Here is an 11703-nt window from a genome sequence, read left to right on the forward strand (position 1 = left end):
GCGTAAAAAAATACATTTTTTATAGCCTATAATTTAGTATGAAAAGTATTTGTTTTAAAATACTGCTAATTTGTTTTAAAAATACTGCTAATTTTATGCTGTTTAACAAATGTATAAATTGTGCACTGTCGCTTTAAGACAGTCGCTTTAATTCACGTTTATTTCTCATTGATCTTCTGCCTGCTCCGCTATGGCTAGTGCTACCTACGGCTGGGCCCTCTCACAGTTTTTAAATGGTCAGTAGTGGGAACTACTGTTGCCTTCATGATTTCCTTTTAAAACTTTCTTATAAGAAGGAGATATCAATTATCAACAATCACAAGCCAGCTGGAACCTGCGGCTCTCTCTCCCTCTCGTGAGTGCAGACGCGTTCCCAATTAAATGGATTGCATAATGTTCACGTTAGATCTGCTGCAAAGGAGATAACTAAGAGTTAACTTAGAGATAACATCATGTAAAACTATTTAACATGATGTTTTCACATTGACATTGTAAACGTTATCTAAGGAGAGTGAAAAGCAGTTTGCAGTAAAGCTAACGTCGTCTCTATCCCAGGAAAAAAATAGCGAGCAGCCTGATAACTAAATGAAATGCTCGGCGGGCCGGATGAAAGTGCTTGGCGGGCCGGATCTGGCCCGCGGGCCGCAGTTTGCCCACCCCTGCCCTAGGGGAATTCATGAAGCTGCAGTGAGGAGGGCAGAGTTCTCCAAGTGGAATGACGTCGTTACCGCTGAGCCAAGACTCCGTTATAAACAAAAAGTCCAGGTGATGAGACGTGAAGCGGTCGTTTAAAATGAAAGTCTTGTTACAAATAGATTAGGCGTTCAATAACGCAAATTTGACGGGAGGAGGGTCTTGCGCATGCTGCAGAACTTCCTGCGGTGAACCAGCTGTGAGAACTTTTACCTTCGGATGAAGGTCTTGCGGCGGTTCAGGCGCAGTCTGACATGGTGATGTGACATTCTCAGCAGCTCCATCAAAGTTGTCCAAGATGTGAGAGACAGATTCTCGCTGCGTTGTTGGTCGCTGTAGATTCTCCACTGACACTGAGTTGTTTGCGGGAGCGGACTGCTCTGGAAAACCGCGTTGATTAGGCAAGAAATCCCATGGAGATGATGGAGGGATGCTTTCGTCTGTCGCACGGATGATAGAGCGACCTGCGCCTCTGTGCAAGTAGCGTTTCCGCCGGAGGATCCCCGCTGCCCGGCAAAGGTGGAGCACCTCGATGTTGATGGTGTCGGTGGAGGCGAACTGTCGAAGTTCAAGGGGTGTGTACTGAAAGCCCCCCATAGCCAAAACACAAACTCCGACACGGCTTGATGCATCAGCCAGTCCAAAGTGTGCAATTTAATCACCTAGCTAGCATGAAGCCCCAATCTCCGGCTGGTCAGTCAACCGACTAAACCAGCAGCTGGACAGTCAACCAACTATATGAACCCAGCGTATTCAGGATAGAAAAGGAGAGACACTAGCAAGCTCGAATCCAGCACAGCTTCCACCACACAAGCAGACAGCAAGTCCAATAGCAGTGAAGGCCTTGCTGATGGCAATCGGCAGGGGGGGAAAAAACAGCTGAACACCAGGCGAAAAAACAGCGCAGGTAGAACTCGGACTAGAGGCAGACTTCATAAAACGCAATAAAAGTGTGGAAAAACAAGATAAACCGTTTAAATAAAAAAGGCTATCTATAACTGTACAGCTAAATTAACGAATCTACAATAATTGAAGAAAAATAATCAGGAATAAAATAGTAAAATATAAAAAAATCCGAATAAAAACAGGTCAGATGGAGCGGCTTGCAGCCAGCGTCCCCGTTGCTAAGTGACCGAAAAGATTGTGTTGCTATTTCTTTTCCCTGTTTGCTTTGATTGATAACTGAGGTGATTAAAATCAGAGGAAGGTTAAGTTTAAAATAAAAGTGTTTAAATTGAACTTTTTTTTCTTCTGGTCCTTATCTGAAATAGATTTTTTTTTTAAAAATCGATAATTATCGATATCAACTGATATGAAATGCTTATATTGTGATACAGTTTTCAGCCATATCGCCCAGCCCTAACCTCATGTATGAACAACACATCAACTAAAGCATTAGGTGTGATGGGTATATCATTATGATTTCTTAAGCATGATCATCATGATTACATGAATTTTAGGTTAATTTCTCATGCATTCATCATGTCTGTGGTAGGGCTGCACAATTAATCGAATTTTAATCACGATCACGATTTTGGCTTCCCACGATCAAATTTGAGTGATCGAGCGATATTAAAAATGCGTGCTCTATCCATAGAACCAACCTGGCAATCCTCCACTACAAAACAAATCAAGCGCTCCTTAAACTTGTCTGACCATGTGCCTGCATGCAGCCTTTCAATGACAGCTGCTCCCTGCACTGCTCAGCCTGATGCACTGCTCAGTTTGGATGCACTGTGGACTAATAGCATTATGTTAACTATTAGTAGGCTATTTAGATTATACAAAAAACGACGATCAAAAATCTAATGTGTGGTATGTTTGGCGCAGCAGAAGGCCAAGAGCTTGTCCCCCGAAACGGATCATCCGTTGTTCGAAAATATTTCGGATTTCAGGCAAGTGAAGTTAACCAAAAACATAAGCAAAGCAGGGCTCTCAACTCATACCGTGAAACACATCACATGACGTAAACCACACATGCCTTTTTTATCACGTTAACTTTTAGTCTTTGTTTGCTTCCTCCAATATAGCCTATAATAAGTGTTGAGCTAACGACGGGATTCGTTAATTTATTCATGTATTTTATAAGCTACATGTGCAACCTACAATGCATATGCGTTTCAAGACAGCCTATGCAAAACGAGTGAACAGTAATGAAAATGTAGCCTACACGTCAGTGGTTTACATATCAACGAATGACTAAACCAGGGGTGTCCAAACTGCGGCCCGCCACGCACTTCCGGCCCGCCGAGCATTTATTAGTTTATCATAGGCTGCTCGCTATTTTTTTCCAGCGATAGACGACGTTGTGGTCAACTTTAGGCTACTGCAAACTGCTTTACACTCTTCTTAGACTACGTTTATAATGTCAATGTCAAAACAGCTTATTACATCAAGATAGATAGTATCTCCATAGCAGCAGATCTAACTGCTACTCAATTTGGGAATGTATTTGAGTGCACGAGAGGAAGAGAGCGCGATGGCAATTATAAACTGTAAGAGGGCACAGCCATAGGCACAGCACTAGCCATAGCAAAGAGTCTTAAAGTGACAGTGCACCATTTATAAATGATTTAAACAGCATCAAATTAACAGTATTTCTTAAGAAATTAAGTTGTCATTTAAATAATACAAAATGTTATTATTATTATTATTATTATTAGTGTGTGGCCCGCCGGCCAATTTTCAAAACCCAATGTGGTCCTTGAGTCAAAAAGTTTGGAAACCTCTGGACTAAGCGATTGAACTCAGGAACAAGAAGCAGAGCTTAACTGGCTAATGGGGAGCGTTGGGAGGATTCCCGGTGGGCCGTTAACGTTTCCCCAAATACTAACAAAGTAGCATGCACAAAAAATTTGTTTGGAAGTCGCAGTCAAGTCTATATTTGCAGTAATTTAGGGGAGTAAATGTGAAGGGAAGAATTTGGATGAGCCAGATAGCAAGTCCAATATGTTTAGGGAAAAAATATTTTTGTCACTAAAATTAATTAATAATTGTGATAAATAATCGTGATCTCAATGTTGATCAAAATAATTGTGATTATCATTTTGGCCATAATTGTGCAGCCCTAGTCTGTGGCCCCTCAACTAAAGTAGTGAATAATGACATGTGTTTAGAGAACTCCAATGTTATGTTCAAATCAGAATTTGAGCAGTAATGACCACATTTTTGGCAGAAAAATAAATAGTCATGATCATGCTTAATACATCATAATTCATAATGATGTGCCAACTGTACCTAATACTTTAGTACAGTCATGTATGAGGTCACAAATGACAAACTATGAATTCAGTACATACAAATTCATGTATGAGGTCACAAATGACAAACTATGAACTCAGCAATGCGAACAGAACGCTTGTAGCCTCCCTGTCTGTGTGACTGCAGATAGATCGGTGAGTTGCACAGTTTTGAAAACGAACGTTAAGGGTTGTTTTAAGGACATGTTTGTGCATGCCCATTGCCAGCCACTCTGAAACAGTCTAAGGCGATTCAAAACTATCTAAAACTAACTAAATTATCCTTTAAGGATATTTCCGTCAGGATGACCGCGTCGCCTCCAGCTTAATTTCTCCAAAACGGAGCTTTTGGTACAGCTATTCCCCAACAGATTAATATCTTCACTGACCTTAATAAAATCGGCACGTTACTTTGGCGCCATAATAGATTTTTGGGCATGCCGTTTTTTCATAAACATTTTTTAAAAAAAAGATGAAAACACTTCTTTTTTGATTCCATATTTCTACCACATTGCCTTAAAATCTTTTGGCATGTGACCGTGTAATTTTCAGTCAGAACAAACATATTGGTCAAAAGAAAATTAACATTAAGTTGATATGGGTATGAACTATACTGCCCTGCAAAAGGCAAAAGACCTTAACTGGATATCTTGCATGAAAGTCCATGCTGATTATATTTAAGTATATGCAGAAAATATAAGAAAGTGACCAATATTGAATATTTACTCATATTTTGAAATATATTGATAAATACATGGATATATATTAGGGGTGTGAATCTCTCATGTAAAAGACGATACGATTCGCATCTAGATACATGGGCACGATTCGATACAAGAAAAGATACATGTTTATAAAAAACGATTCAGTACGATTCGATGCGATGCGATTCGATGCAATTCGATGCAGTTCAAGAATGGAAAGCATTCTGAAAGAATTTTTATAATTTGCTCAAGGTGCACATTCATTTTATATTATCAATTATCATGGTCATGGTTGTCAATTAGGCAACAAAATGTGTGAATATAATTATCTAAACTGAGGTTTGTTTCATATACTGTATTGAAATGAAAAAAGAATAGTCTACATTTCAGTCAAGCACAGCAGCCAATTACAACATAAAAATACATTTTTATAGACTTTATAGAGTTATATCTGATTGTTTTCATGGAGCTGTAGCCTTGTTGAGGTAAGACAATACCGAAATAAAATAAATCAGTGCTTAAGACACTCTTGGCCTTTTCTCATATAGGCCTAGCCTACCCTACAAGAATAAAATAGGCCTACAAATCAATGAACTCTCTGGGCTTATTTTGTTCCAACAGTAGACCTAATGCAGAAACCTAAAATGCCACAAGTCTGAGTGAATATGAACAAAATCATTGGCCAATAATTTATGCATCGTTTTAGCAGCAAGGGCCAAATTATTATTTAACATTAAGGAAATCCTTTCATCAAAGGTAAGGCTACTCTACAGACTATCGTTGCTGTTTAGGAAAGCTATAAGTGCTTAATTTCTTGCTGGATTTCGAAAAACAAAAGCCGACCGAGTGCAAGTTGTCACATGGTTAAGTTGCAATAGATGTATGGGTAATGAGGTCATTTGACAACTTTGGGCAATGAATGTAACCAAAAACGAACTGCATTACCCACAATTCCGTGCCACGTATAGTTTCAAAACTGGAAGTGGGATGAACGCGCTGCTTGGAACGTAAATGAGTCTGAGCGAGCAGAAAAGGTTGTGCACCGATTCATAACAAGTAAATCGATATAACGACCGGTTCATTTCAGTTTTTTTCCGATACGGGGCTTCACGTATCGATGTAGCCGTATCTTACACGTTAAAAACGGATACCGATACGTATCAGTTAATCTTTACACCCCTAATATATATGTATTTAACATAGTATATTTATTTAGATGTGCTTAAAGTTTCTTTGTTGTATAGCCAAATGTATTAAAGGTTTTAATGGAGATAAGTCTGTAAATAAATCAATCTTATCCCAATCTTTTTTATCAAAATTCATTGTAATCATATAGGCTAAGAGTTGTCAAAATGTTCAAATGTAGGCTATGGCCTATTTCTTTACGCAAAGGCTGACTGACTGTCATCAGCTCTGAATGAAGAATTAAAGCAATAGTGCTATTGAGGAAGAAACGTAAAAGAAAGCACAGTGAACGTTATTTTAAATCTCAACTTTTCCTGCACTCAGCATTTCTCATTTTTCTGACAACATAAGTCCCATTGCTCCAAGGCCTAATTAGTCCAACCACAGCATTTTTAACAAGTGTCAGGAACAGGCTTGGGTAGATTTAAATGCCTACCCAAAAATTCTGTCTTGTTATTGTATTGTGTGCACAAGGCTTAAGTTAAAGAATACAAATACCCGTGTCTCCCGTGTTTTGCCTGTAGCCTAGTTATAGGTTTGTGCCAGTATGACCACCTTCCCCTCCTATTGCGTTCGTTTATGTTTTGTGAATGAGCCTCTGGCTGTGCCTGTTCATTGATTTCACTGATCTCTAAAAAGCACTGGATTGACTAACCTAGCCTATTGTCGCCGGCGCCACCCTATCAATAATAAAGTGATTCTTTACAGTGTTTCCGCTAGATTTGTTTTTAACAGTGGCGGCAATTTTTTTAAATTCTAGTTGCTAATCACACCATTTAGCCTAACGTGACTTGAGAGGGACAGAATTCAGAAACTAAAGACAGTCAGACAGAAGATGGGCCTGTCACGGTACCGAGCGGAGTTACCTTCAATCAAAGTGGGTGTGACCAATGAAGCAGATGCAGTGGTTGAGAATGGACCATAAATGTAATGATGTGTCTTGAACACAACACAAGCAGAGGGGTTCATAGAAAAATTACCAAACAAAGAAAGGGAAAAAAATAGCAATAATTCTTCAAAAGGAAATAGATTCCACAGGTGACTATTTTCAAAATGCAGGGTCGTAACACTCACGTTGCGCATCACCAGCAACATCAAGACTGACATCACATGAAACAGAGGGGTACATATAATTTATAGTGTCTTTAGAGAGTAAATGTTCTGTGTGCCTTTGTGGTTTTGGCAATGTCCTTGCACTTTTTGCATTTTATCATGTTCCTAGGCATACCAAAAATGGAAAATATAGTAGATATGGGATCTGGGAAGGTATTTGTCTATATTAGTATTATGGTAACATTATCATTAATTTCCCCTTCCAAAGGTTTACACTCTGTCAGTTGCTGGAGATCGACTTATTGTGGGAACAGCTGGAAGGAGGGTGCTTGTATGGGACCTCAGAAACATGGGTTATGTCCAGCAGAGAAGAGAGTCTAGTCTGAAGTATCAGACTCGTTGCATCCGTGCTTTTCCAAACAAACAGGTTTGCCTTGTTATTTCCTTGTTTTTGTAAATTAAACCAAATTTAATGTAGACATGATGCAAATGATAACACAGTATAATACTGTATGTATACAGTACACTGCAAAAAAATAAAATCTAACCAAGTGTTATTAATCTTATATTAAGATCAAACAATCTATTTGGTATTGTTTTACAGGAAAGCGCTAGGTAAGTCTCTTTATACTGAAAACAATACCATCAACATTGTTTGATCTTGATATAAGCTTAATAACAGTTTTATATATAATTAATACACAAGCAGTTTTTGCAGTGTAAGTTTCTGTGTTTCTTTTACTTTTATGTTTCATTCAGTCATGAGTGAATTATATGCATATAAATAGAGCCATTGTTTCTTTTCTTTTTTCAACATACATGTGTGTGTGTGAGATTCTAACATTTTTTTTTTAGAATGGGCAATAATAACTGACTGTTTAGTTGTATGTGGTTTATGCTATCTGCAGGGTTATGTTTTGAGCTCAATTGAGGGAAGGGTGGCTGTGGAGTATCTGGATCCCAGTCTGGAAGTGCAGAAGAAGAAATATGCATTTAAATGTCACCGTCTGAAGGAGAATGGCATTGAGCAGGTCTACCCTGTCAACGCTATCTCTTTTCACAGTATTCACAACACCTTTGCCACAGGTACACTTTCCTATTAGTTCTATCTTCTACTATGACTGTACTGTGCAGTAATTCCGTGGAAATGCATGGATTCCAGTTGCTTCCAGTAGCAGCAACTGGAATCCATGCATTTCCACGGAATTATTTTTGGAATCGTATCCCTTATCATACCTGTTCATTTGTACTCGTCGCTCGACTTATCGTGACTAAATTCAAGATGGCGACCAACGGTAAATTTCCGGAAGGTACTGTCTGTATAAATCGTCTTGTAAATAAACTACCAGTGCTTTTTCAAAGTTCTTAGTGTTTTTTAAATGTCAAGGCCCTCGGAAGTCTACCGATGAAGTGTGGAGCTACTTTGAGCCTTGTAAATGGTGTAAAACATTGATTTATTTGCATGGCTAGGCCGATGCCCGAGGCACCCCCCTTGAAAAACTGTTGGTAGCATCGGCTAACTAGCACCAGATTTCTGAGTGCAGGGGACAAGCCGAGATGAGCTATGAGACATACGTTCACACTCGGTATCATGTTTCAACACACTTTAGGTCAATATCAAACCGGAATTCTCTAATGATTATATTTATTCTAAACAGGATTATTTGTTATGTGTGGAACCTTGCTCTTGCCAAAATGAATTTGAAGGGTATGGTACCACTAGTGGGGGTTTTATGGGGGTCCAAAAACCCTCTCCGGCAGAGGTGACTCTTTTGGAACCCCATATTTGGACCCCCAAATGACCATGTGGGCACTTGATGATCCTAATGGGATTTATACCAACTTCACCGTGGTGCCATAGTCAACGTCAAAACAGTTATACACAGTTAATTACTTTACTACTGACTGATAATGGGTTACCATCAAAAACATAGCCTGAAAAAAGCAACCCTTACCCCAGTAATGTTTGAATGACTGAATAAAAAAAACCTAAAGACATTTATTCTGCAGAGGAGTTGCTGCTTACATCTCGTGACCGTGCGTCTTCAGCTGTGCTTCATATGTGCCTTTCGCTATAGACCAAAAAATGAGTAGGCCTAGGCTAATAATTGGATATAGGTAATTGCTATGCATAAATGTATTGTCATAATCAGTTACCTTGTCAACCCACAAATAATAGTATATGACAACATTTACTTTTTTATATTATTTACCACAAAGTCTGGTATAATACAGCCTAAACAATGTAGGCATTAAGTCAAGTATCAGTAGCTTAATCCAAGTAGGTAGGTATCCAAGTAGGTAGTTCCAGAAATATGCTTAACCAACATGGACGCGCGAGAACGCTCGTGCCCAACACTACACTCGTGCATGAGCTGTCATCTCAGTGTGTCCCACAGAATTGAATTCTATTTGTGGTGGTAGGTTTGCAGAATTAACTCGAATGCAACAGTTTTTAACAAATTAGTGCAGCGCGGTTATGATTCTAACCAGATTTAAGCACAATTTAGTACAACCAGGAAAATCATTGTGTGGTGGTCAATGTTGATATTGTGGTGGGCCGCCACAAATAAATCAATGTATGGGAAACACTGCATCTACCAATCAGCATGTAAAAACTGGTGCTAGAGGTTGCAACCATGTAACGCCATGTTTTCAAAAATGTCGGCGGCCAAATGCCATGCTAAGTGGCTGAAGCTAACCCTCCAAATCCTGACCCCCTGGCTGTGACCTAACCCATGTATAAATATAGTGAAGTAACATTGTGCAGTAGAAACATTATATAAATGGGAACACTTATGTTCTAACTATAAAAATGGCGAAATCAACCATATGCATGCAAGATACACTCTTCACAATGACTGCTAAGAGCTGTTATTAGACATTCACTAAGATGTATAGCCCAGCAGAAATCTATCTAAAATAAAACTTTTTCGAAGTACCATTAATTATGTTGTAAAATATTGAAGTTGTGGGGAGTTTATATGACTTAAACTGTATGTTTTGAAGTGTTGAATTTCCCAGTGTATATAATGTACTATATAAATAAACTTGCCTTGCTTTACCTACTTGCTAACGTATGTTGATTAGCATTTGATTTTTACCCTTTTGTACAGCCAGATTTTTTATTAAGTCTTTTATTTCCATTGACAGGTGGTTCTGATGGCTTTGTGAACATATGGGATCCCTTTAACAAGAAGCGTCTGTGCCAGTTCCACCGCTATCCCACCAGCATTGCATCTTTGGCTTTCAGTATTGATGGAAGCCTCCTTGCAATTGCTTCATCTTATATGCAGGAGCAGGGTGATATCACACACCCAGAGGATGCCATTTTTATCCGACAGGTCACAGACGCTGAGACCAAGCCAAAGTGAGTTATTTCATCTGGTCACAAAAAAACATGAGTACCTGTGGACTCTTTAAGGGAAGAAAAATACTGCAGAAAAAAACACTTTTTTGATTTTGATAGATTATTAATACCACTTGGTTAGATTTTATTAGTTAAGCAGTTTTTGTAGTGTGCTAACAATAAGTAGGAAGTAGTAGTAAAGTAAGTAAGTCTTTATTTATATAGCACATTTTTATGCACAGAGTGCAACCCACAGCACTGTACACACAGACATCAAGACATAGACAAACAAATTAACAAATAATTGAAAATAAACAGAAAGATTAGATGTATTCTATAGAAATGGAGTCTGTTGCTCTTTTCTTTTAGCACCCAAAAGCACAATACAACATTTTATCTGGGAACTGTCACACATGACCCTCATGCTTTTCTAGTCGTTTTCTGCAACCATATTTATAAACAACCAGCTTGCGAGTACAGTCAAATCGGTATTTAAAAATACTGCTCTAACTTTTATTGTTTTTTTTAATGCCTAAAAAACATTTGTGGACATGATTTAATAAAAAAAAAAACACTCTTGTTTTGGTTTGCAGGTCAACTTGAATGTCTCATGGATAACCAATCTCTTGGTCACCTGTTGTCACCCAATTTTGCCTGTTTTTCCCCTTACACTATTTTTACTCTTTTTTTCTGCCTCTGTCATACTGTAGAATATGTTTATTCTCTCCTCTCTTTTTATTCCCCATAGTTTGCCATTTGAAAGACGACTTGTATATCTACTTAGTGTTTTGTGTACATTTTCAGACTCCATGCTGCCCTGGCATCACTCTTACTTGAGTGTTTCCTGGTTTCCAACAAATAAACAAATGAAATATAACTTTCTTTTACAGTGTATTTTGACAACTCATAAATATGATTGGGGTCTTGAGATCAACTGCTGACTTGACTGTGACTCGCCCTAAAACTGACGCTGCCATGTCAAGAGCATTTTGGCATGGCACAATGTGGAGGAGCTACCTGAAACATACTGTACATCTACGGTGACCCTCTTCATTGTATTCCCTGTAATACAGTTTCAGCTTGCCTCATCAAAGGTCTTTGAATAGAAATCTTTGGCCATGCTTTCTCCACTTTAGGTGAGCAATGAACTCTTCCAGGTGTAGCTTTTTAATGAGATATTTGAGCTGTCAAAGTGTCGTTATTTCCTTCACACTTCTGATACCAATGGGTCAGAACCACTGCCAGTAACAACTGGTTTCAGCTTCCCTCTTGTGAGATTTGTCATTAAAACACTGCAAAAACAACCAGTCAAATAAATGCAAAAGAATCACTATTTCTATACCACTAACAAGGCTCAAAATAGCACCACACTTCGACGGTAACATAATAAGTGTCCCTACATGTAAACCAAAGCATTGTGAACTTTGTACACAACAGGTTATTTTAAAAGATATAGTTTAGAAAGACTGTACCGTTCACA

At 38.6% G+C, this 11703-nt stretch overlaps 1 protein-coding gene across 2 annotated transcripts in view; it reads left to right on the top strand.

Annotated features, from left to right (window-relative positions):
• Window positions 1–11100, top strand: part of LOC143099264 (mitotic checkpoint protein BUB3-like) — a 44507-nt gene extending 33407 nt beyond the window's left edge. The window contains exons 5-8 of one of the 2 annotated variants that reach the window (XM_076262362.1): window positions 7143–7301; window positions 7783–7960; window positions 10028–10244; window positions 10817–11100. In XM_076262362.1, coding sequence (XP_076118477.1) covers window positions 7143–7301; window positions 7783–7960; window positions 10028–10244; window positions 10817–10826 — 564 coding nt within the window. In that variant the 3' untranslated portion in view covers window positions 10827–11100. Of the gene's footprint in view, window positions 1–7142; window positions 7302–7782; window positions 7961–10027; window positions 10517–10816 lie in introns of those variants that run through there. The other variant, XM_076262363.1, reaches the window with a different exon arrangement.
• Window positions 11101–11703: the final 603 nt, after the last annotated feature.

This window comes from Alosa pseudoharengus, unplaced genomic scaffold, assembly GCF_046254945.1.
Source record: "Alosa pseudoharengus isolate Yale_2024_CS ecotype anadromous, Long Island Sound unplaced genomic scaffold, YU_APseudo_1.1 YU_APseudo_1.1_scf_26, whole genome shotgun sequence".
Lineage (NCBI taxonomy): Eukaryota > Metazoa > Chordata > Actinopteri > Clupeiformes > Clupeidae > Alosa > Alosa pseudoharengus.